Here is a 27,574-nt window from a genome sequence, read left to right on the forward strand (position 1 = left end):
GCTTGCTAGGGCTGGCCGAGTTGAGAGTCAGGGGAAGTGGATTGTTTCGCCCGCCACGATGGGCCTGGGGAACGTTCCTCCCACAACAGTGTCCATCTCTGGGGCCATCCTTCCCCTCCCCCTTCAACCCTGATTCAGGCTCCTCCTCCCCTCCATCCGTTGCACAGACACCAGCCACTTCAGGCTCTTGGCACATCCCTGATCGTGGTCTAGGATCCGTTCCCACAGCCTCGACTGCGACATGCTGGCTTTCTGCTTAGTGATTTACAGCCACAGTCTCTTCCTGCCCAGCCGCCATGGCCACCAGGTCCCCTCCCTTGACCAGAGTCAGTGTCCCGGAAGCTCCCTTCCTATTCACTCCCTGAGCTGGTTCGTCACACCTGTTGTGTGCATTTTGCCAGTTTAAGGCTCAGAGCAACCTTATCACCTTCTCTCCCAGTCCTCAGGGGAGGGGCACCTCACTGTCACCTCCAGGTACCACCAGCCATGATAATAACCTCAGGTCAACGACAGAAACACATTACGTCCCTATCCTGTGTTTATAAAGGCAAGGAAGTAACATAACACAAGTTTAAGGATGTCCACCCAAAATGATGCAGAAAGAAAAAGAAGCATTGCTTCAAAATAAACCTCAACTTCGTGGAACCTGCTGCTGGGAAGCAGCTGGCAGGAAAACATTCATCACTGGGGGTCTCGTTTTTCCCTTCCAGATCGTGCCAAAGTGGTGAGGGGCCTGCCGGACGTGGCCACGATCATGGAAGATAAGGTACTGACTGTTCCCCAGCCCACAGCCGGCAGTCCCACCCTGGGTTCCCTCCTGTATCCATCAAAGAGCACGAAGCAACGCAGCACCGTGGATTCCAGAGCCGAAGGGGCTGGATGCACCAGAGTCTGGCCGAGTGACCACACCTCATTGGTCACATGTAGTATAAAGGAAAGACACTGAGCCTGGTGTCAGGCCCCTGGGCGGGGTGGGGGGGGCGGTGACAGGCCTGTGCTCACCCCAGTTCTACCCCATCTCTCCAGGTGGCCCTGGGTGTCACGGGCTTCTCTGTGTGAACTTCAGTTTCCACAGGAGTTTGACTAGACGATACCTAAAAAGCCCTTTGAGGACTGAAGTTTTTCAAGTCTAATATTCTAGAAAATGATGGCTAACGTTTTCATGTTGCTTACTTTGTGCCAGGCACTATTCCATTATTTAACCATCAAGGCAACCCCATGAAATAGTGTGTTATTACTAGTCATACTTTATAGCTGAGGAAACTGAGGCCCAGAAAGGTTAAGAGACTTACCTAAGGTCATACAGCTTAAAGGAGCCGAGCTGAGATTCACAGCCTGGCAGCCCAGCTCCAGACGGCCATTACACTAGAGTGCCTCTGCAGTGAGAATTGCTCTGTTGAGAATTTTCAAACTCAATTCTTAAATCTTTATGTTAAAGCAGTCTAGCTGGGCTTCCCTGGAGGCGCAGTGGTTGAGAGTCCGCCTGCCGATGCAGGGGACACGGGTTCATTCCCCGGTCCGGGAAGATCCCACATGCCGCGGAGCGGCTGGGCCCGTAAGCCATAGCCGCTGAGCCTGCGCGTCCGGAGCCTGTGCTCCGCAACGGGAGAGGCCACAACAGTGAGAGGCCTGCGTATCGCAAAAAAAAAAAGCAATCTAGCCTTATTTGCATGGTAAAATCATAATGAAATATACAATAAAAAGCATTAAAGCAAAGTCCAGGCCATTCTGGGGCAGGTAATTGCTAAAGTAATAACGGCCCAACAGTCTAAATAGTTAAGTGTTCCCGTAGAAATGTTGAGAATGGAGGATGTGGGGTTAGAGTAAAACATCTCCCTTTACTGTTACTACTTGATGGGTCACAATAAAACACACATAATGAACTTACCACAAGGAGCAGCTTATACTGGGAGCTCCCTGGGAGTGTGAAGGTTTATAAGCTTCACACTTCACCAAGGGTTATTCCAAGCGTGTGGACTGAGCGTTCCCTTCCTGTCCTTTCAAACAGACCCTGTGCCTGACCTGCGTCATCTCAGGAGATCCTATCCCTGAAGTCTCTTGGCTGAAGAATGACCAGCCCGTCACCTTCCTTGACCGCTACCACATGGAGGTGAAGGGGTTGGAGGTCACCATCACCATCGAGAGGGTCAACAGTGAGGACAGCGGGCGCTACGGTGTCTTCGTCAAGAACAAATATGGCTCCGAGAAGGGCCAGGTCACCATCAGCGTGTTCAAGCACGGGGAGGAGGACAAGGTGCTGAAGATGTGACGGTCGGATTCAGGCACAGCCTGAGGTCTGGTCTGCATGGACTACAAGGGTCAACCAGTGGCTCACAGCCTGGCACAAGCCACGGAGGCGGGGTGGGGGGATTGGACATTGTGGGACCCGGGACATGGGAGGGGAGTAGCTACACCAAAGTGGAGAAGCATAGACCTTGCTGGGGTTCTGGGAGGCCTCCAGGCCTCAGCACTGGACTTGGAATGGGAGACCTACGTGCAAAACTGTTTCAACTCTGAACTCTCCATGAGCCTCGCCTTTCTCATCTATCAAATTGGAATTCCTACTCCTAGGGATTGTTTATGAAAACCCTTGACACCATACACCGGTGATACTCAACAGGAGGCAGTTGCATCCCCCAGGGGACATTTGGCGGTGTCCAAATTTTGGGTTGTCACAACTGGCGTCTAGTAGGTAGCAGCCAGGGATGCCGCTAAACACAACAGCTCCTCACCGCATAGAATTCAACCCTAAATGACAGTAGTGTCGAGGTTGATGTACCCCCATAAACGGATTTATCACAATACCCCCTTTTGGATACTGTATTTTCAATTCACTTAAGTTCAACGAACATTCATTTGAAGTCTAGCCTGTGCCAGGCTGCGGATGGCATTGGGAGCACCGAGATACATGATATGCAGGCCCCGCCCCCAGGGACACCTCAGCCCGGGAGGAGAGTCAGACCTGGGTGCAAACGACTCCAGGACAAGTCAGATGATCAGGATTATAAAGCAGGTCCACGTAAAGTTCCACGGGTGGTCAGAGGAGGGAGAGAGGTGTTCATCCCAAATACGGAAGGTGAGCTTTAAAACACCTTCAGGGAACTAGCAGAATTGGTGGTTGGGCCCGGAAAAAATAAGTTGGATTTGGCGATGGTCGTGGGAAGAGATTTCAGGAGCAAGGGATGGTGAGAGCAAAGGTGAGGCGTAGGGGTGATGCTGCCTGGGTGGCCGGATGCCAGGCTAGAGAGTTGGATGACCTTCAGTACTTCCAGCTCAGGGCCTCTGCCTGGCGGGACAGATACTGGTTGGCCTTGCTTACTGGACCTCTGTACGGAGCTGGGCATTTCACCACCCTCCAGTTTCCTTCTTTTTTTAAATCAGATTGGGAGGGGTGGGGTTTATAAAGTTAGAGATGTTTGTTGTAAAATTTTGGAAAACCTTAAAAATGTTGAAGGAGAAAATAAAACTCATCTGTACTCCCAACATCAAAACATAACACCCACCTCTGATTTCTGAAATGATTTCTGAGTTTAAAGGTAGAATGAATCACTCCTACATTTACCACCTACACGCGCATCAAGGCATGATGGGTAACTTATACCCCCAGCAGCTACAGGTGCAGTCAGGCCAGGTGTTCAGTGAGGGGGGCGAGGGGGCCAGGTGTCCTGCCGTGCCCTGGCTGGGAAGGAGTATGGAGGATTACGCAGGTCTTGGAGGCAAACACACCCAGGCTTGAAGCCAAGCACTCACTGTGTGATCTTGGGCATTTTTTTTTCCTTTGTCTGGGCCTCAATTTCCCATCTATAAAGCAAGAAGTCTAAAAGGTCATTTTTGAGGGTCTTTTCAGCTGACACTACCTCCTACCTAGGAAGACTGTGGACAGGGCAGGTCCAGGGTGGGGCAGTGGGGATGGAGGTCCCTGAGACCTTTCGCTGTTCTCTGTCTTAGCTCCCCCCACTTAATCCCAAGTAAACCCCAAGTGCCACTCAGGTGGAAGAAAGGACCTTGCTAAAGGACATTGTGATAAAATTAAAAAATTTTATATCTGGTCTTTGCTCTTGGTTTGGGACACACAGCTCCTAAAACCCTTCGGATCTCCAGGGTGAAAAGAGCATCTTTTGTATACTAATAAGATGGCGTGACTGGGGGCCCTTAGATAGCTTCAGGATGGGAGCTGGTCACCAGAAAGGCCAAGGCAGGACTAGAGGGTTGGAACTTTTTGCCCCCAGCCACCTCCACTTCCCTCTGGAGAGGGGAGAGAGACTAGAGGTTGAGTTAATCCCCAATGGCCAATGATTTAAAGAATCATGCCTAAGTACTGAAAGCTCCATTAAAAACTGCTAAGCAACAGGATTCCCAGGGAACCCTCGACTTATTGCCGGTTGGTCAGAAGTACAGGTGACAGCCTTGTGGAGTCTGACTCTACCTGTGGGTGGTTAGTGTCAAAATTGAATTGAAGGGCTTCCCTGGTGGCGCAGTGGTTGAGAGTCCGCCTGCCGATGCAGGGGACACGAGTTCGTGCCCCGGTCCGGGAAGGTCCCACGTGCCGCGGAGCGGCTGGGCCCGTGAGCCATGGCCGCCGAACCTGCGCGTCCGGAGCCTGTGCTCCGCAACGGGAGAGGCCACAACAGTGAGAGGCCCGCGTACTGCAAAAGAAAAAAAAAAAAAAATTGAATTGAATTGTAGGACACCCAGTTGGTATCTGGATATTTGGAGAACTGGTTGTTAGTGTTAAAATTACCCACGCATTTGGTGTCCGAAGTGTTGTGAGCCAAACCAGCTAGAGTTATGAATCAACCACCTCCCCAGGGGTCTTTCCCATCTTCATCTATTCTATATTTCCTGAGCCCAGGGTAGGTAGCGGGGGCACACCATCATCCAACAAAGCCAGACTCCACATCTTCACATCTTTCACTGGCCTTGACTTTATTCTCCTCTCCTTAGCCTGTTTCCAGTGGCCTCCACTCCTGCCCCTGGCCTGGGCCACTTCCAGCATCCCCATTTCTGGACCCCTCTGATTCTTCCATATTTACAATTCCCACTTGCTCCTTGTGTTATTCTTTACTGGCTCATCCTGGGAAGCATCTCAGCTGGTCCAGCCTGATCCCTGGTACCCTGCATGGGACTCAGAAAGTCAGAAACTTTGTCTCTTATCTCGTGAAACCCATCAGCGAACACATGGTCCTGGCATTCTCCAGGAACCCTCCGTGGATCTCCTGGCACGCTGGACTTCCAGGGAGCCAGGCAGGGCGTGCAGGCTGAAGGAAGGCCAGCCAGCCAGTGTGTTCCCCCTTTATCATACCTGCCGCCCCTCTCCACACCTGTTCTACCACCTTTCACATACCAACCCCAGTGCCATCCTTGGCCTAAAGAATTGAGAGTCGTAAACAGGAAGAGCATGAGGAATAAGAACCCCGATGGGAAACGCCTGGCCTGTGTAATAATTAACCTCTACCCACTTGGCCTCCGCCACTTCTCATCAGATGCTTTCAATACCTCAAAACTTCCAAATCACTTCCAGCAGCTTGGGGTGACATTTTCATGCCAAAAATAGTTTCAGAAGCATCACTTCCCAGATGTCTCTAGCTAGAGGAAGCCAGATAGTTTATTTTCAGCATTTGAGAAAAGTTTCAATTCTGAGGCGGGAGGAGTTTCAGCCAAGAAGTGCCCTGGGTTGAGAGCAAAACAAATTGCACAGCCCGTGAGGAATGCGCCCCTCCTCTCCTGGGCCTCCCAGAAACCCTTGTGCCCCTGGGCTGACTTTTATATCACCACTTCCTGTGCTATAGCAGATCTAAAGAAAGAGAAACGCGGGGCCACACAAAAGCCTTTTCATTCCAATTATAGAAATGTTCATGGCGAAATGAGACTTTGGGTTTGCTTGAAAATACTCCAGTTTAAAAAAAGAAGAAAAAAAAAGTAAGAGGAAGAGAAATAAATGAAATAAAGAGAAATAAATGAAAAAGTTAGCAAAACATTGATGATTCTTGAAGCTGGTGATGGGTACATGGGTACCATGCTCTCTACTTTCGTATATGTTTGGAATTTTTTTCATGATAAAAATACTTAAAGACTCCATTGCCAAGGGAGACAAACCCTTGGCAGTCTTTTCATCTGGAGTCATATGAGTTACTTATCCAGCAATTAGTCAAGGACATTAGTTACAGGCGAGTGAGCACAGGGTTCCTCTCTGGCAGGCAATGTATACAGCCTGCTATTTTTCAATCACACTAATTAAAATTAATGGTACCAGAGATGTTCTACAAGAAATAATTATCAAGTCATGGCTGTAGTTTAAAAAAAACGTTATACATCCAATTGATTCGCTGACTGCATTCATTCAGCACAAGTTTCCTGAGCTTACTATGTGGCAGGAATATACAGATTTAAAGCTTGGTGCTATCATCTGAGATCCAGCTTTGCTTTACTGGATGTGTGCCTTAATTAAGTAATTTAAAGTTTCTGTGTCTCATCTGTAAAGGAGGGCTGCTGTGAGAATTAAATGAGGGGACGCTTGCCGAGTAGCTAGCGTGGTGCCTGAGAGGATCGAAATAAATGACAGATTTCCCCACCCACCCATTCCCCGTAGTCTCAGTTGCTGGGGAAGATAGATGGACTAATCCAGCTCCCACAGAATTCAACAGTTCCTTCTGCACTTTTTTGACTGATGACGGTACAGACACTTCCAGAGACAGGAGTCCACAACCTCACAAGGGATTTTTAAAGTAGCATCTGTTGTATTCTTCCAATGATAGAAATGATAATTGGACAAGACAGAAGAGAACCAAGAAGAAAAGTAAAAATATTCATAAACTGAACAGACTTGTGGTTGCCAGGGAGGGGAGGGAAGGATTGGGAGTTTGGGATTAGCAGACAGAAACCATTATATATAGGATGGATAAACAACAAGGTCCTGCTGTATAGCACAGGGAACTATATTCAATATCCTGTGATAAACCATAATGGAAAAGAATGTGAAAAATAATGTATACACGTATAACTGAATCACTTTTCTGTACAGCAGAAATTAACGCAACATTGTAAGTCAACTATACTTCAATAAAATTTTTAAAAAATATATCCATAAGCCCTCCAACCAGAAATAAATACAATGGAAGACACTGTTTATTAACTAGCCTAACAGATATTTCCAACCCTTCCCCATTGCCACCTCCACTCTCAAGACTGGAAAACGAGATATTCACTTTCCCGGGCTCCCTTGTAGCTGGGGGCAGCCACAGGACACAGTTCTGGTCAAAGAGACATAAACAGAAATCTGCTGGGGCTCTTTGGTAGGCTTACGTTCTCAATAGAAGGGACAGACACTGCAAGCCCCAGACAACCCCCCTTCCTCCTTCCTGCCTCAAATGTGGACACGGTGCCTGAAGCTGGGCGGCCATCTTGTGATTATAAAAAGCAGATTGCAGAGATGCCAGCCCAACATCACCATGCTGCTGATGCCAGGCCTTCAGACCCCCAGACAACTTATGAGAGAAAAATAAATCCCTCTATGCCTAAGGCACCGTAAAGTCAGGTTTTCCCATCCTGTGAGCTAAAAGCATTCCCAATTCACACACCACTTGTTAACATTTTTTTGGATGTATTTCCTACCAGCCTTAACAGAATTGAGAAGTCTTACATATAATTTTACATTCTGAGTTTTTTTCCTATGATATGATGTCATAAAAATTTTCTCACATCACCAAAAAGCATTCCAGTGTTTATCTATCATGTAACTTATATCATTTCCATGTTCCCAGAAATAGTTTCCAATTTTTCACTAGTCAATGAGACGGGGATGAACATCCTCATATATAAATCTTTGCTTGCATCTCTGAAAAATTCTCTTGTGTAGATTCTAGAAGAGGAATTACTGAGTCAAAGGACATGAATTACTAGGTCAAAAGCAGACTAGCTACATGGCAGGCGTGGAAGGGAACTAACTGATAGTACCCTGGCCTTCCCCCCAGGGACACAAATCAGAAGTTAGTCAATCATCCAACACATATTTATTGAGTAGCTATTTCACTCCAGGCACTATGCTAGATGCTGGCGATACAATGATGACTGAAACAGACATGGGCCCTGCCCACAGGGGAAATACCATTTCTCAGATGGCCACCCAGAAAGATGGTGACTGGTTTTTATTGAACCATGGCCAACTGATGAAAGGAGAGGCTCACCATAAAGCTAAAAAGCAAAAACCAAATGAGAAAAATATTTGTGATCTCTATGGAAAATATAAGGCTAATATGCTTAATATACAATTACGATCCAATCATATCATGACTGGTATGCTATCATCAAAAATGATGCAAAAAAAATATTTAGAGGCATGAAAAGATATTCAGGATAGGTTTTAAAAATCAAAAGGCAGGGCTTCCCTGGTGGCGCAGTGGTTAAGAATCCACCTGCAAACGCAGGGGATGTGGGTTCGAGCCGTGGTCTGGGAAGATCCCACATGCCGCAGAGCAACTAAGCCTGTGTGCTACAACTACTGAGCCTGCACTCTAGAGCCCATGAGCCACAACTACTGAAGCCCATGTGCCACAGCTACTGAAGCCCACCCGCCTACAGCCCGTGCTCTGCAACAAGAGAAGCCACCACAATGAGAAGCCCAAAGACCGCAACAAAGAGAGCCCCCGCTCGCCTCAACTAGAGAAAGCCTGTGGGCAGCAACGAAGACTCAAGGCAGCCAAAAATAAATTAATTAAATTAAATTAATTTTTTTAAAAATCAAAAGGCAGATTTCAAACAGTATATAAAGTGTAAGCTTATTTAATGAAAATTAAAATTGTATATATTTTAGAACACTAGAAGGTAAACATCAAAATATTGACAGTGAATTCTCTAGTGGTGGGATTATAATTGATGTTTATTTTCTCATCTGCATTTTCAAAATCTCTATAAACTTGCATTATATTTTAAACAGAAGAGAGAAAAAAATTTTTTGAATGTTTTAAAAGCTACCACAGATACACACTCTGTCTCTGCCAAACTAGCCTCTCCTTATTCTCTGTTTTCCTGGTTCAAATATCCTGTTTGTTTTGCTTTTGTAATTCACTCATCAATGTTACCTAACACCCTCACTTCATGATCCTTTGAGACTTAAGCCTACCCAATGTCTTTTTAAATTTCAGATATTGAATTTTACAGTTTGGGAATTTCCATTTGGTTCTTTTTTTATAGTTTCTATTTCTCTATCAAGCTTTTCCTATCTTTTCTTTCATTATGAGCATACTTTCCTTTACAGCAAAACGCACAGCTATAATAGCTACTTTAAAATCATTAACCAGTCACCTCAGGGTCAGTCTCTTTTGACTATCTTTTCTCTTGAAAAAGGATCACATCTTCCTTTTCTTTGTATGTCAAATAACTGTGGATTTCGTTTTGAATATTATGTTATGAAGACCCTGGATTATGTTATATTTCCACTACAGAGTGCTGATTTTTGTGCTCGTTTTGTCAGGTAATTAACTTGGTTGGACTAAAAATACAAACATTGTCTTTTGGCAAGCTGCTCAAATGTCAGTTCACTTCTTTTATCCTTAGCTGATCTGCTTGTAGTCTGTCCTATGTATGTGTAATTTAGAGGTTGGCCAGAGATTTGTACAGAGTTTATAAAGAAGTCTTCCCTCTGACTCTCACCTTTCCAAGATTTCCGCCTCACTTTCCAGTGGCTATGATTGCCCTCAACTCTGTCCTCTGAGTTTTCAGGCCAGAAATACTGCAGGTGTTCTACTCAACACCCCAAATGGTGCTGACTGCAGCACAATGAAAGGCATTTAAAGAATGAGAAACTCATCCTGTGCCATTCCCTTCCTCCAGGTGTTGACTCTTCTCTGGAATCTGTCTGCCTTTGTTTATTCTCCAGTGCTTCAGGTAAGATTTTTAGGGTTTTTTTGTTTGTTTGTTTTTTTTGTGGTACGCGGGCCTCTCACTGTTGTGGCCTCTCCCGTTGCGGAGCACAGGCTCCAGACGCGCAGGCTCAGCGGCCATGGCTCACGGGCCCAGCCGCTCCGCGGCATGTGGGATCTTCCCGGACCGGGGCACGAACCCGCGTCCCCTGCATCGGCAGGTGGACTCTCAACCACTGCGCCACCAGGGAAGCCCTAGTTTATTTTTTATTAAACAAAATTTTTTTTTATCTTTTTATTTTTTGTCCAGAGGTTAATAGCTGCAGTCTGCAGGAGGATCAGTCTAGCTGGAGCTTATTTGGGCATACTGTAAGTGGTACTCATTGTGACTTACTCTCCTGGTTTCAATATATTCAGTAGCCCCTTCTAGGTGAGGAGTCCCCATGGCCAAGAGGATGTGCTGCTCAGAGCATCCCTTCCTCCTGGGAAATGCCTCAGCGATTTCTGGCATCTGCCTCTGATCAGATTTTGGATAGGGTTGGGCACCCTTTGCCTTGGCACTCCAGAGGCTGTCCAGCAGGTTTGACCCTTAAGTGGTCGCCCACAACCGGACAGTCAGAACTCAAGTTACATTTTTTTGAATCATCTCAGTGGTAGCAAATCACTGAGCTTTGAGGATGAGTTTACTTTGAAAAGCTGTTAAAAGCCACCTGGAGGGACTTCCCTGGTGGCACAGTAGTTAAGAATCCGCCTGCCAATGCAGGGGAATGGGTTCAATCCCTGGTCCAGGAAGATCCCACATGGTATGGAGCAACTAAGCCCGTGTGCCACAACAAGAGAAGCCACCGCAATGAGAAGCCCGAGCACCGCAACGAAGAGTAGCCGCCAATCACCGCAACTAGAGAAAGCCCGAGCACAGCAACAAAGACCCAACACAGCCAAACATAAATAAATAAATAAAATAAAACAAAAACCACTTGGAGAAAACAGTATTGGCCTTAGACCCAGGCCAGAGGGTCTTCTCTGGGCCCCATGCTTTAGGGGGCACTGTGACCCTCTGCTGGCTGCACGGCTCTCCATGGGCCAAGGAGTCTTTGGAACCAAGGGAACATGGTAACACAGTCTGTGACATCTCCCCTTTCCAAACTATGCGTGCGATACCCAGCACCCAGAACTCTCTGACCAAATGGTCCCAACTCACTTCCAGGACCTGCATGGACCTCTTCCACAGATGTGGAAGGCAAAATAATGGCCCTTCAAACATGCCCATTTAAAATAAACATTAATAGTTGGACAAGAAAGACGTGGTCAAAGTGTAAAGAAACAGGGCTTCCCTGGTGGCGCAGTGGTTGAGAGTCCACCTGCCGATGCAGGGGGCGCGGGTTCGTGCCCCGGTCCGGGAAGATTCCACATGCCGCGGAGCGGCTGGGCCCGTGAGCCATGGCCACTGAGCTTGCGCGTCTGGAGCCTGTGCTCCGCAGTGGAAGAGGCCACAACAGTGAGAGGCCCGCCTATCACAAAAAAAAAAAAAAAAAAAATTTAAAGAAACAGATCTAAATTAGAACAGGGGAGCAATACACAGAGTGAGTAGGGAGCTAGAATGGATTAGGAACGTGGTGAAGATGACTCATGTCCCTTTTGAGAAGAGTACAGTAGTTAAGCATGTGGACATGGGCACCAGGCAGAGTCTGCATTAAACCCCAACTCCACCACCTAACCTCTCTGTGGTTCAATTTCCTCGTCCATAAAATGGGGATACTCTTGTACTTTCCTCTTTGGGTAGCTGTAAGGATTAAATTAATTATTATGTGTAAAGCACTCTGTAATGTGCCCAGCGTGTGGCAGTTGCTCAAAAAAGATTAGCAATTTTTATTAGCTTCTCCCAACGTTGAGGCTCAGAAATGTCAGGGGAGGGGGAGGAATTGTATGGGAAAGACATAATCCAAAAATAAAATATGTCATGATTTTAAACAATCAGTGATGTGTATTAAAGAAGAATCCATTTGAAGTTGACTCTGTGGACATTTTCCTTGAATGGCATTGAACGAGCAGAGGAGAAAATGCCATCCTAGCACATTACCTGGCTCTATTTACACACTGATAAATATGTAAACTCTGTTTCTTGGAGATCAAAAGATAACTGTGGAAAGTTGACAGAAAAGAAAAGATGTTTATGAAGCTCAAATGCACATAACGTATCCAAACTTTGTTATACAGCAGAAACGAACACAACATTGTAAAGCAATTATACTCCAATAAAGATGTTAAAAAAAAAAAATGAGAACAGGAAGAGGTTGGAGGTTGTATAACCCACAACGAGAAGTCAGTAGAAATGTCTAAAATCAATGCATTGAGAAGTAACCACACAAATCTATCTTTAGAGGTGTAGGGTGACCACCAGAAGAACTAAAAACAGAACCACTTCAAGTGGTAGATTCCAGATTGCTTGCCAAAGATGGGAAGGCAATTAACAGCATTTAGTTTACTTGGTATTTTTCCAATAACAATCTCTAGTCCCTAAAGCAGCCTCAGGGGGCAGGCTATGTGGGTTCAAATCTCAGCTCACTTATCTTGGTCCAATCACTTCACCTTTCCAGAATTCAGTTTTTTCATCTGCCAAGCGATGAAAACAAGTGCGCCTACCTACCCCGGTGATTGTGAGCCTCTCCCTTCTCAAAGGATTGGTTGGAGCTGGGTTTTGAGGCAATTCAGCTTCCAGCAGAGCCTTTGCCTATTTAATTCTGAATCCGAAATTGAAGTGAATATGTTAACAGAGCAGATTACAAAAGCATGCAGCTTGCTGGCCAAAGAGCTCAGATCTCTCCAGCGGCTGTCAGCTGGGGTTGGGCCCCATGGGCAAAGGGACTGGCGGCTCAGCAAGATTTGCTCCTCCTGATTTTGACCAGATGAGCTGGCTTTCCCAGCTCTAACATCCTGTGACATCCTCAGTGGCTTCCCACTTGCTTTTGTACCAATCTCACAGGATACTAAACATGCTTAATAAAGTTGTCTCACCCATCTGGTGCTCAGCACATGACAATATTTCCAAATCATTTGTATTCTCAGGAAATAAAAATAATACTTTGAGTACCAGATGCTATATGAGCAAATCATTTTCATACATACATACATGTACATATATACATCCATATATATTTACATATAATTCATAAATATTTTTATATATTCTGCTCAACTGATCTCTACAACTGCCCTTTGGTAGATGTAAACCAAAGGAAGATCAAGGAGGTTAGCTGATTCGCCAGAAACTACACAGTCAGCAAATGGTTGAACCAAGATTCAAAGCCCAGGCTGCCAACTCTAAGATTCTTTTGACTGTAAACCATGATGTCTGTATGACACCTTTAACATTCTTCAAGATTTCCCCTGAAAATCTGGCACATAAATCATTCAATTCAAAGAGCTAGCTGGCCCTGGTCAATACAGCAGCCACCAACCCCATGTGACCAGTGAACCCTTGAAATGTGGCCGGTCCAAATTGAAATGTCCTGAAGTATAAAATATACACCAATTTCTAAGACTTAGTACAATGAGAAAAATATGAAATAGCGCATTAATAATTTTTATATTGACTACATGGTGAAGTCATAATATTCCAGATATACGGAGTTGAATGCAATGTTGTTAGAATTAATTTCACCTGTTTCTTTTTGTTTTTTTCAGTGTGACTATTAGAAATATTTTAATCCTATATATGGTTCACGTTACAGAATTTTATCTATTGGACAGAGCCAAGCTAGACTGTTCAATTAACAGAGACATCTGTGGATCAACAGAAAAAACACTGGTGGAGAAGTCAGGAAACCTGAGTTCAGGTCCTAGCTTTGACATCGTCTAGCTGTGTGGTCTTAAGCAAACCCCTCACCCTCTCTGAGCCTCAGTTTCTCCTCTCTAAAATGAGGGACTAGATCAGATTATTTCAATGAGCCCTTCCACCCTGACAGTCTAAGTTTGTACCAGCAAATCTCTCAGCTCTCAGCACTTACTAACATCTTTGTCTTGTGGGAATTTCTCAGCCAGGAGTTCTATCTGCCCCATCTTGGTCATAAACTCCTTGAGGATAGAACAGCAGTAAATTATCACCTCTCTGTCCCCCAGCCCCAGTCTCACTGCACTGTAGCAAGCACACAGTAGGCACTTAATCATAACTTGTTGGTTTGAAACTTATTTAAAGTCTATTATTAACAGTCCCTGCTTCCTTTTCCTTCATCTCTCCATTCCCCCTCCCCCTGCCACCCAGGATTTCCCCAAAGAGTCACATATTACAATTCCAAGGAGCGTGAAATAAGAGCGTAGTTTGGCAAAAGTTTAAGCAACTTCTTGTCACCCTATATGCGTCGGCAAAGTGTAAAGCTGAAGGGTGGGTGTCACCTTCCAGCCCAGGGCTTGGGATCCTACTGGGATCATCAGAGGTTGCAGAATACAAACAGTGGACAACTTTTTGTTCTGAGTCTGTTTTCACCCATGTTGAATATGCCTCCCAAGTCACATTGTTAATTATGAAACTAATTTGATTAACATTAAAACGCAAGTGAATTCACTTCCTGAGCAGTTCCTCTAGTTTCTGCTTTTAAGACTATGTTCTGAATTTAGTTAGATTATGAATTGCCTGAGAACAGGTGCAGGGCCTTGAGCATCTTGATATTTGGTGCCCTCATGGCACTGGGCAAATTGGAGAATGTCAAAAAAAAAAAAAAATCTTTTTGGCAACAGAGAGTTAAATAGAAGCCGTCATCAACTTCAGGAACTTGGGCTGAGTGAAGTCTTCATTTAGAGCTAATGTAAACTGAACTGTGACCAAATGCTAGCACCCCGGGCTAGGACATGTGGCATTTAATCCTCTTAACCATGACGCAGGTTACTATTATAATGCCCTGTTCAGTTTACCTGGGAAGTTCGTTCATTTCAAAAAAATGTGTTTTGAGCTCCTACTGTGAATCAGACACTTCTAGGCATTGGGGTCTGTAGTCTAATGAAAGGGAGATAATAAACAAATGAACAAAAAACCAATATCAATTCCACTCCTAGATATATACCCAAAACAAGAGAAAACAAGGACCCAAACAGAAACTTGTACACTTCACAACAGCACTATTCACAATAGCCAAATGGTAGAAAAAACTCTGAAGTGTCCATCAACCAATGAATGGATAAGCAAAATGTAGTACCAACGTACAATGGAATGTTATTTATCCTTTAAAAAGAATGAAATTCTGACACATGCTGCAACATAAATGCATCCTGAAAGCCAGACACAAAAGGACAAATGTTATATGATTCCACTTATATGAGGAACCTAGAAATAGGCAAATTCATAGAAAGAAAAAGTGGGATAGATGGACTTCCCTGGCGGCCCAGTAGTTAAGACTCTGCGCTCCCACTGCAGGGCCCATGGGTTCAATCCCTGGTCGGGAAACTAAGATCCTGCATGCCGAATGGCGCGGCCAGAAAAGAAAAGGTGGGATAGAGGTTACCCAGGGCTGAGAGGAGGAGGGAAGGGGGAGTTATTATTTAATGGGTGTAGAGTTTCTGTGTGGGATGACGAAAAGTTCTGGAAATAGATAGTGGTGACGGTTACGCAACACTGTGAATGTACAATGGCACTGCATCCTACACTTAAAAGTGGTTAAAATGGTAAATTTTACATTATGCATATTTTTACCACAATAAAAAAATCAATTAAAAAACTAACAATTTCAGATAGCAGCATGTAAATGGGGTGAGGTGGTAGAGATTAAGGGTGAAGATGGAGCTATTTTAGGGGGCATTATCAAGGCAAGTCTCTTTGAGAAGCTGACATTTGAACTGCGACTTGAAACGTGAGAAGGGGCCAGCCATGTAGAGAATGTCCCAGGGGAAGGATGCTGCAGGCAGAGACAACAGCCAGGGAGGGGCTCTCCAGCAGTTGAAGGAGCCCAGTGTAGCAGACTTGTTCAAAAATATTCATATCTACATGGCTCGTTATAGCTAAAAACTTTGAACAACTCTGTTGTCCATCACCAGTAAGATGGATACACTAGATGTTATACGTTCACACAATGAAGTGCTATACAGCAATAAGTTAGGACTATACACAATGACATGGATGAATCTCACAAACATAAGTTAGAAAAGAACACATCCGGGGCTTCCCTGGTGGCACAGTGGTTGGGAGTCCGCCTGCCGATGCGGGGGACGCGGGTTCGTGCCCTGGTCCGGGAGGATCCCAAGTGCCGCGGAGCGGCTGGGCCCGTGAGCCATGGCCTCTGGGGCTGTGCATCCGGAGGCTGTGCTCCCGGCGGGAGAGGCCACGGCAGTGGGAGGCCCGTGTACCGCAAAAAAAAAAAAAAAAAAAAAGAACACATCCAGGGAATTCCCTGGAGGTCCAGTGGTTAGGACTTGGCACTTTCACTGCCGAGGGCGCGGGTCCAATCCCTGGTTGGGAAACTAAGATTCTGTAAACCTCGCGGGGGCAGCCAAAAAAAGAACACATCCAGTAAGACTGTATTCGTATAGAACTAAAAATAAACATAATTACATTGTTTGAGGATGCATACTGTTGGAGGACAAAGAGAATGAAAAGTGCCCACTGAACTGAGAGTATCTTGAGACTGAAAAACGAAGCAGGCCCTGCATACACTCAGTGGGTCAGTGTATCATAGGCTGACTTGCTCACGGAGTGGGATCAGGCAGGTGACAATGGGAAGCATTCACGGCTGCGCTCTACAGCACAGAGGGGCCACTGGGACAGTTTTATAGTTAACCTAGCGAACGGGGGTACGTGCTTGGAAACACAGAGTGCTCTCCTGAGTCAAGATTTATGAATGAGTCACTAGTCTGCTGAGCATTGGGAGGAAGTCAGCCAAGGTCTTCATCATTGTTTGGGAACTAAGAGCATAGAGGCCACCTGGACCTAACAATCATTAAACATTATCTATTAACTACAAAGCCCTCGACAGAGAAGAGATTTGCTACATAGTACAGCCCAAGGTAGGGTCAGTGGAAGGACAGGAGGAACCAAATGGGCCCAAGACTGTGTCAGTTATGCTAACATCCAGACACATAGAGATGTACTAAAAGTCTAAAGTAAAGCAAGGATAGTATTATTAGAAAAGCCAGGATAGGGCTTTCCTGGTGGCGCAATGGTTGAGTCCGCCTGCCGATGCAGGGGGCACGGGTTCATGCCCCGGTCCGGGAAGATCACACATGCCGCGGAGTGGCTGGGCCCATGAGCCATGGCCGGTGAGCCTGCGCATCCGGAGCCTGTGCTCCACAATGGGAGAGGCCACAACAGTGAGAGACCCGCGTACCGCAAAAAAAAAAAAAAAAAAAAAAAAGCCAGGATAGTAGTTATCTGGAGTGGGAGGAGGGGAAATGAAGATGGAATTGTGATTGGCGGTTGGGGGGTGGGTGGGCTGGGACTTGCAGGGTGTTTACAATGTGCTACTTCTTGACCTTGGGAGGGAGGATACATAAGTGTGCCCTTTATAATTAGTTAAATTATACATATGTGTACTTTTTAAAATTTATTTATTTAGGCTGCGCCGGGTTTTAGTCACGGCAGGCGGGATCTTTTAGTTGTGGCAAGCGGACTCTTAGTTGTTGAATGCATGCAGGATCTAGTTCCCCAACCAGGGATCCAACCCAGCCCCACCCACCCCCACCCCCACCCCCACCCCCACCCCGCATTGGGAGCCCGGAGTGTTACCCCCTGGACCACCAAGGAAGTCCCCATATGTGTACTTTTCATATAAGTAAGAGTCTGGGGAAAGATATGTAACAAATACATAACATAGTATTAAGATTCAGATACAAAGAATTACCAAAAATCAATAAGAAAAAGACAAATGTATTAGTCAAGGTCCAGTCAGGTGACAGAAAACACACAGTAATTTGAACTGGGAAAGCATAATGTAAAGTATTGTTATCTAATAATAGAGGACTTTTAGAGTAATTAATGACTAAGGTGTAAAGAGAATGCCCAAGAATGAAGCGATAGCTGATATAGGGAACAGGCCTTACCTATAGGACTGAGGCAGAGCGCCCAAGGAAAGAACAAATCTGGAAGAGATTCAGACCTCATGAGAGAAGATGTTGCTCTACTAGATGGGGAAGAGGTTTGCTGAGATGCCATAGGCCAGGGCTGACAAGCAGAAAACTGCCCACTTGGGTGAGAACAAAACTCACTAGGGAACTACTTAATGCAGAAGAATAGCTGGGAAGCCACCCAGTGGGTGCCAACAGAACTCACCTAGAAGATGCCCACGTGGTGCCCCTGAAACTCACTGGGAAGCTGCCCACAGGGGTGACTCTAAAACTCAGTAGCATGAGCACGGCTGTTTGTCCCACATACCACTGGTCACTGAACATTGCTAGCCACTACGCATCACAGAAGCACGAAAAGAACACGGAAATCCTGAAGAGAAGCCCCCTTCCTCCTGCAGTTTCCCCCAAGCATGCTCTACAGACAAGGCTGATTATCGTGCCAGCTGGCAAAGGGGACATATTTACAGGGGTCCATCTTAACTATCAAAAGCAGGGCAATGAATAGTGGCTTCAATGCTGAGACACAATAAATTGTTAACTGACACCACAAACAAATAACCCAGACTATCCTTAGAAGGATAGAAAAGAAACTAGTAAAATATCTATCTCCAGGGGGAAGTCTGGCTGACAGCAAGGTAAAGGTGCGTGCTCTCCATGGGCAGACCCCAGGGGAACTGCCAGGAACGAGACACCCACAAAGAAATCTACCCCAGAGAGTCAGATGTCATCTGCCAGAGGTCAGATGACATCACCTATAGAAGGCTGGATTTCAGAGCGTCAAACACAGAACTGAGATGGGGCGGCCAACCAGAGGAGGCATCCCCCACTCTGTGGAACTGCAGGGGGGTGCCCAGAGAGAGGATCGCAAAAGACATCCACAAAATCACCCCACAGGACAGTCATCCTTAGATCTCCACTACTTCAGTAGTAATCTGGCACCGTCAGATTAGTAGTGAAGCCACCAAAAACAATCTTTCCCTCCCCCGCCCCAGCCCTAGAGGGACCCAAAACAGGGCCCAGGGCGTGGGGATGGAGGGAAAGGAGAAAAAGAGAAGACGCAACCATGTGTCCTCCCCACTCTGCAGGCTTCTGAGCCTGGGAAAAAGGGAAACTTTAAATTGGATGAAAGTCTGAAGGTTTTACATCAGACTGGACTGGGGCTTTTTATTACCCTGTCTGCCAAACCCAGCAGTTGTTTTTTTTTTTTTTTAAGTTTTTTTAACTTTTGTTTTATATACAAAGAGGTAATATTGTTTCTGCGTAAGGTAGATTCCTGGATGACCCATTCAAGGAAGTTCACTTAGTCCAACTTATTCCACCATGAGGCCAGCCCATAAACATGGGGAATGATGAGGTCAGCCCTCCTGCACCTCCAAATGATGTTCATTCAGTTTCCCAAGGCTGATTTCTATCAGTCCTCTTTCATAATTAAATAAAGTGTTTTGTGGGGTTTTTTCCTGGAAGAATTAAGGCCTTCCTATGCACAAATATTGTTTCTGCCACTGTTGCTAAAAAACTCCTTTGTGATATTAATCCCCACTGGAGACCAACCCTCTCCATGTCAAACAACAGAGGTGCTCATTTCACTTGAAAGATTGTTTTTAAAAACCTCCAAATTCTTCCCAATTCAAGACAGTTTATATTGTCTCAGTGATCCCCAGAGTTCAGAAGCACTGAAACTTTTTTTCTATCAATAAAAGACAAATTTAGCTAAAATACGTGCCACTACCAACATTAAGCAGCCTGAATCGCTCCCCTTTGGCTAATAAACATTGCAGAAATTCCAACAGGTAAACTGATCTGAGCTCCTACTGTCTTGTCAGGAGAAGATGCATAAAAAAGAATCCTGATTTACCCCTATTATTGAAAAAAGAGAAAGAAAGAAAACAAGCCCGAAAAAGATCTTCAAAAGCACTCATAAAGCTGTAAGTTTCTGCCAAGCTCTTATGGGTTTTGTGAAATCTTATCATTCACAGCACCGCAAAACAAACAATTCTAGGTACACTTCCCTGTTTCTGCCATCAATTTGCACCTGGGTTGGTGGATCCACTTTCAAGACCAACAAAGGAAAACTTCTTTAGATTCATGCTAGAAAAGACCTTACCTTGTTCCACTGAGCTCATAAACTGCTGGGAAGCATTGGGGTTTCTCAGTGTAGGTTCACAAGTCAGTCTCTAAGAAGATATCTACCCCATGCAAACACCCAGTGAACCAGACTCTTTTCTTAAAGGGTTTAGTAGATATGACAGCACTAGTAATATTGATAAAATGAGTGCACCAAACCCCTCTCTATGCAATATCACTATGAGTTAAAGCTTCAGACACACACATTAACAAAGTGACCAAAATTACTCAATGATCCCATTTTCTTCACAAGAAGCCAAAACTTAAAGAAGCAACTCCATGACCCGTGCTGCAGGTAAGTAATATATTTTCAGTCTAAACTGTCCTGGAGGCCTGTGACAATGCTTACAGCTCTGTAAAAATGGACAATAAAATCTTTAAAAGAATTTTCTGAGGTCAAACTAAAAATTTAGCACTATCTAAATGGTGCTTGATGAACTAAAATTCTAGTTTAAAAAAAAAACGTTATTTTAATGAACAGTGACTTTCTGAGTCACTGGTGTCTCCAAGGTACTTTTGTGGGGGGTTTTTTGTTTTGTTTTGTTCTGGGCTTAAAGAACAAACATTCATTTCCCAAAGATCTGGAGGCTGGGAAGTCCAAGGCAAGATGCCTGCAGATGAGGTGTCTGGTGAGAACCCACTTCCTGAGTCTTAGAGGGCTGTCTTCTGCTGTGTTTGAGTGAGGGAGCTGAAAAATATGGAACACTTCACGAATTTTCATCTCATCCTTGTGCAGGGGCCATGCTAATCTTCTCCGTTTCATTCCAGTTTTAGTACTATATGTGCTGCTGAAGTGATCACTTCAAGACACCTTTGGATCTTAATCACTCACTTGTTCTTTGATCAAATGGAAAACCACTGCATTAATTCCGTTTGGGCAAGTTGTCACTATGACCTTACTTGGCCTTGTTGCTTCTTGCTGGAGAGATTCTTCTCTACTCCTGTCTCTATAAGTCAGGGGCTTTTACCGGTGATCGTGACCTGACTGTAAAATTCTAGTTTCTAAAAAAGCAGAATGCAAGGCTATTAGTTGGTCTAGAATGAGTTTGTCTCAAAACATGTTTTGTTAAATACGTTGATTTCCTGAGCTGACCACTGACCAAAGTAATATTCTGCTGTCTCTGTCATTAGTAGCTTTAACCTGCTTTTCTATCTCCCAATCCAAGGCTGTCCCCAAAACTTCACTAGATGAACCTTAAGTCAAAATACCCAAGTTCTGAGGACTGCATCTATCTCGAAAAAGAACATGACATTCTAATTTATTTAAACCTCACTTTACAGATAATCTTGGCTCAGAATTAAACAAAAACTTAAATAGAAAACTCAATCAAACAAGTTATTCACATGAAGTCATAAACCAGCAACCATCCACCCATGCACCCACCCACTCATTCAGCCCACAAATATTATTGAGCACTTACAAAGTGCCCACGTGCAGTATTAATTGCTTGGAATGGCTCTGTGAGGAAAACAGACAAAATCCCTGCCCTTACGAAGCTCCCATTATAGTGGGGATGGAGGGAGGAGTGGGGGAACAGAGAAGGGTGCTGCTCGGCTGGTGCCAGTACTTCTGAAGGGGGTACAGTGAGGCTGCTTCTGCAGGTGTTATAAACACTGCAAAGTGGATTCAGCTGCTGCTACAGGAAGGAACTGCCACTGCTGGGGTGAAGATCTGTAGCTGGAGAGATGTTCACCGGAACAGGAAGCAAACTGGGAGGAGCAAGTCCCTTCCTCCTCCTCCATTCTGCAATCTCCCTCAGGCATTGTCTATGCAGAGTCTAACCGGGACCAGCTGGCAAAGCAGAAATGTAGTTTGCAGAGTCCCAGCACCAGCATTGCAAAGAATATAGGAAGGTGAGTTGGAGCTAAAATAGCTTGTAACTGGCACAATAATGAAAAGATAATTTAGGTTAGAAAATGATAAGGGCTTTGGGGGGAAGAAAAGAGCAAGGTAAAGAGGATCAGGAGAGTGTTACATTTTAAATAGGTCAATCAGGGTGGGCCTCATTGAGAAGGTGATTTTTGAGTTATAACTTAGAGTGATGAGATGCACCACTAATCTAACAATGGTCCTATCCAGGATGTCTTCCAGTCAGTCACTGCACTGCCAGTAATTGTCCAAGGCCAGCAAAATTCACTCCTTCAGGCCTTTTTTACCCAGATTTATATTTGAGACAGAACTCCTCCTATTTCTCACGTTTCCTTTCCCAATCCTATGTAAACAGATGCTTTAAACTGAATCTCAGGAACAAAGCCCTTTCCTAAAACTGAAAAGATACCTGATCTGAGGAGGAATCACCTGGCATAACTCCATATTCCAAGAACATTCTAGAGAAAGCTTCTTCTCCGAAACACCAGTTACACACACACACACACACACACACACACACACACACACACACACACACACAGAGGCATTCTTCAGCCTATGAGACTATTGATGCCAAGGCTGGGAATAAGCAAATTTGTGAAAGTTGTCCAATCATCTAAGAAACCATTTTAGGGGGAATTCCCTAGTGGTCCAGTGGTTAGGATTCTGTGCTCTCACTGCCAAGGGCCTGGGTTCAATCCCTGGTCAGGGAACTAAGATCCCATGAGCCGTGTGGTGCAGCCAAAAAAAATTTAATAATAATAAGAGTAATGCTGCACCTTTGAGCTTTCAGAAACCATTTTAAACATTTGCATATTCCACTACGTAAAATATAAGGGCTTTTCAGATAAAAAGTAAAAGCCTGGGTAGAGTGACCCACAGAACCAAGTAGCCTTGAAATACAGATTAAAACCATGAGGAGACATCACAACACTCCCATCAGAATGGCTGAATTAAAAAGACTGACTAATGTTCACAAGGACTTGGAGCAACTGGAATGCTCATCTCTTGCTGGTAGGAATATAAGGTGGTGCAACCTCTTTGGAAATCTGTTTAGCAGAATTTTCTAAAGCTGAATATATGGCTACCTTCTCATTCAGCAATACCAATCCTAAGTATATACCCAAGAGAAATGGTTGCACAAAAAGACATGTACAGAATGTTCCTAGTAGCTTGACTTGTAATAGCCAATGACTGGGAAAAATTCAAATTAGTCAACAGATGAATGGGTAAATAAACTGCGGCAGAGGCATATAATGGGCTGCTACTCAACAGCAATGACAACAAAACAGCCCTCTGTACACTTGTCCATGCAGGACCCTATGGGGCCTTCCTGGGACAGACCTCCCTATGTCCTGCACCTTCCTCTTGTTTGTAGAAAAACTTTAGCCTCCTAGGCCTTCCCCAAATTCCAAAGAATAAATTTAATCAGAGAAGTGAGAAAATGCAGAAGCAAAGGGAAACAGTCAAGCAAGACAAAATAATAATAGTTTCGCCGTTAAACAGAGTCAGGGACGTTTAGTTCCTCCTCAAGTGCTACAGATAATATTCTGAGCTATATCCGTTGAGCTGTTTTGCAGATACTGAAACCCCCACCAGATGGAAGAAGTTAACTGTATGCTGTCTGCAAGCATGGAGACCCCAGACCAGTTGGAACCAGAAGGCTGATGGTGTTGACTCCCAGTTACCTCACTACCAACCAATCAGAAGTATGTCCACAAGCTAGTCATGCACTCCATAATCCCCCTCCCTTACCCTGTCTTTAAAAACCTTTCCCTGAAAGCCATCAAGGAGTTTGGGCCTTTTGAGCATTAGCTGCCTGGACTCCTTGCTTGGCACCCTGCAATAAATGGTACATATTCCTTCACCACAACCGGTATCAGTAGATCAGCTTTACTACACGCGGGCAAGCAGACTCAAGTTTGGTTCCATAACACACTCAATAACTTCGATGAATCTCAAAAACAAAAATATTGTGCAAAAGGAGCCACACACAAGAGCACATACCGTATGTGCAAGAACAGGCAAAACTGATGATAATAGAAGTCAGAACTGTGGTTACCTCCAGTAGCGGGGTGGTATGGACTGGGAAGTTTTGAGGAAGCTAGCTGGGTTGCTGAAAGCATTCTCCACCTTGATCTGGGTGATGGTCATGTGGATATGTACATGTGTGAAAATCCATCAAGCATTTAGGATTAGCCTGGCTATGAACTTTGTAATCTGTGTGTTATCCCTCAATAGATAAAAGAAAAAGAGAGGAAGAGAGGGAGGCAAGCATCTTTCCTTAGGGAAGCATGGTAAGAAATCAAATAGTCTATAATCGTCAGCTGACTGCTCAAAGAGAAGTATGTGCTCAAATCTATCAGATATGACGCAGCTTCATCAATCAAGAGAAACACATCAGAACAAGCCAATTATAAACAAAATTCAAGCTGCTGTAAAATCTTTGAAGGTTATTCTAGTCAGCTCCACAAACTGGACAAGTACCCTTAAAAAACCCTTTAACATACTAAAAAGTTTGTCCTGTGTTTCCTCTTATATGACAAATAGTGATGCCTTAAATCTTCCTATGGACAAATTAAAGCAAGTCCTAATCAAAAAGGCACTTAACCAAATATATACATTAATCAAAAAAGGAAACAAATAGTTCTGATATAATTTGATCAGTATTCTTTAGAATAGTAGAGGAGAGTGTGGAATTTGGCTGGCGCTCAGTGTTTGAACAAACAGTTCAAAAATTATGCTTCTCTGTCTCCACAATAAAATACAAATATCTGAAACCACCTAACCGAGTGGATGACATAAGCCAGTTCATTAATTGCAAGACATTTTTCAGACAGCTGGTCAGCTACACAAGTCCCCCACCCCTACCCCTACGGAAGGACAGTTCAGGAGATATAAAAAAACATTTGATTAGTAAAGAAACAACACAATGTCCAACATCAAGGGCTATGGTAAGTAGTGATAAAGCCATATCGTGTAATATTGTGTAGCACTTAAAAATCATGGAGTAGAAGTCTACTTATTGACATGGCCAATAAACACATAAAAAGATGCTCAGCTTCAATGAAAATCAAAGAAAAGTACATTTAAACCTAAAGAAATGTATTTTACAAGATTATCTGTAGTAAAAAAAAAAAAAAAATCTAGGAACAAGCTAAATGTCCATCCACAGGGGAATTTTGTAATAAGTTATAGTGTACCTATACTGTGGAATACTACACAGAGCAAAGAGAATGAAGCAGATCTAGGTGCACTGACAAGGAAACACAACTATTGTATATAATGAATTATTTTGAAATTTTATTTTATTGAAGTAGAATTGATTTACAATGTTGTTAATTTCTGCTGTACAGCAAAGTGACTCAGTTATACATATATATATATATACTTTCGTTTTCATATTCTTTTCCATTATGGTATCACAGGATATTGAATATAGTTCCATATGCTATACAGTAGGACCTTGTTGTTTATCTGTTCTATATATAATAGTTTGCATCTGCTAATCCCAAACTCCCAATCCATCCCTCCTCCACCCCCCTATAATGAATTACTTTTAAAGCCACAGAAGAATCTGTATAAAGAAGCTTTTCCACTTAAATTTCAATGTCTATAGATGCACAAAAAGAAAAACTCGAGAAAAAAGAATGTCAACACTTCCCTCCACCAACAGATGGCACCGACTATAGTGAAAGGTCATTTGAGACCTGCCATGGTGAACAATACAGTCCATGACTCAACTGTGTTGACATCCTTGTGCCCAAGTAATTGTTCACACGTTGTCAACCCCATAATAACCAATAAGCATAACACCCGTGAGAATCTTAAAAGCACTAATAAGAGGCAAAATTACAAAAGTAACCAATGTAGAAATAACATTTACTTTGAAAGTGGTGAGAAAATGAGGAATGGAAAGTTACAGGTGCATCTGGAAGGAATTGTCACCGTGAGAACAGTTTTAAAGCACAAAAAAATAAAGCATGCAATAAAGGAAAAGAGCTGTGTCTATTCAACCCAAACTAAGCAGAAAAGGAAAAAAAAGAAAAGTGAGACTGATGAAATGGAAAAAGTTTCAATCTGTGGCTAAATGATCAGGATCAAATCAGCTATTGATCAACTAATTTGTCTGGAAGTAAGAAGTGGAAAGAGTTAAAGGTTAAGCCCAAATTGACATCAGCTCTTATGAACTTAAGGAGAGGGAAGGGGATGAGCCCCAGGGCTGGGAGCACCCCCTACCCCAGTTAACCCCAGGTGACAGAGGATGGCTCCTGGTGCCGGCCTCCCCCCACCAAGCAGCTCCACTGCTCTCGGTTTCCCCTCAACTGCCTAGAGAGAAGAAACCTTGAGAGGCGGCAGTCTCCCTAAATTGATTCCCCAGCCCTGAAGATTGGAGAAAGAGGGAAGAGTAAATCATGTTTCTGTTTGCATCCTAACCCTCTTAGGGCTTTTGAATGGCCAACATCACCCCACATGAGACAGGAGGGATTCGACAAAAACTGGTTAGAACCTACTAGGCCCAAGATGGCGGAAGATTCGACTTCCAGTAGACCTCGAGCGTCATTATACGCTCATTGTAATACATTAGCATAAGCCAAGTGACACACGCACAGGTGCCATGACAGTTCCGAGGTTTACCTAAAAGGCCAAAAGTGGGCGGTGGCCCAATTCTGGAAATCCCCACCCCTTCTCCAAAATAGTTGGAATAATCCTCCCACTCATCAGCCTATGAAATTACCCAGCCCATAAAAACTAACATATTTCGGGGCGCTATCACTTTCCAAAACGACCCTATACCCTGGGACCAGTCTCCCTTCTCAGAAGGACAGCATTCTGTCTATGGAATGTGTACCTCTCTAAATAAACTTGCTTTCACTTTACTACGGCTTGGTCTTGAATTCTTACTTGTGCAAAGCCAAGGACCCTCACTTGGCAGCCTATCCCATCCCTATCGGTCACTTGCCCGAGACCTGGGACATGACCATCCTCTCGCGCCCCGTTTTCCTGCAACACATAGGCACCTGCCCTGGAGGAAGGTGAAGATTTGCTCTAAGACACTGGGGGCGTGTGAGGGTGGGCAGGGAAGCAAGGCAGACCCATAAACCAAACCAAACGAGCCCTAGTCAAACAGGCAGTTATCCAAGTATATATACAAATCCATAAACGGAAGCAAAATCATTTTTCTCCAGACCCACTCCCACCCCCTCCGCAGGCCTCACTTCGCACGTGCCCCCCTCCACTTAGCTCAGAAAAATACCTGGAACAACAGTGATTCATCTTAACACACAAATATAGAAGGAAACATAATTAACTGCAAATACTAAGCCCACATATAAAAATTGAATATCACTCGAAATTCAGGCTTGAAATTATCACCCTTGGTCACCCATGGGGCAGGCAGGAAGCCTTTGGGTCCTGGGTTTTCGGCTTTGTGCCCTGTTTCCACCTCTCTTCCCCCACCCCCCCTCCATGGGGCTTCCTTAATTTCCGAAAAGTCTGACCTCATCCTGAGAGCCCATTCACTTACCTATCACATACAAGAGGGCCCTTCCACATCATTTTCCATTTACTAGAATTTTCTTTTCACCATTTTTTCCCCCTCAGGAGGAACTTTTCCCTCCTTCTGGGAAAAAAGGAAAAAATTCCTTTCAATCAAGAGGTCAGTGACCATGACGTC

General features: G+C 44.4%; 2 protein-coding genes across 2 annotated transcripts in view; one reads left to right on the forward strand and one right to left on the reverse strand.

Annotated features, from left to right (window-relative positions):
• MYOM3 (myomesin 3) overlaps positions 1–3,496 on the forward strand; it is a 47,415-nt gene extending 43,919 nt beyond the window's left edge. The window contains exons 36-37 of the mRNA XM_082648966.1: positions 711–766; positions 2,009–3,496. Coding sequence (XP_082505092.1) covers positions 711–766; positions 2,009–2,269 — 317 coding nt within the window. The 3' untranslated portion in view covers positions 2,270–3,496. The remainder of the gene's footprint in view (positions 1–710; positions 767–2,008) is intronic.
• LOC309832950 (large ribosomal subunit protein uL5-like) overlaps positions 1–27,574 on the reverse strand; it is a 480,093-nt gene that overhangs the window by 415,258 nt on the left and 37,261 nt on the right. The window lies entirely within an intron of this gene.

Source organism: Grampus griseus (assembly GCF_964374135.1).
Source record: "Grampus griseus genome assembly, chromosome: 1".
Taxonomy (NCBI): Eukaryota; Metazoa; Chordata; class Mammalia; order Artiodactyla; family Delphinidae; genus Grampus; species Grampus griseus.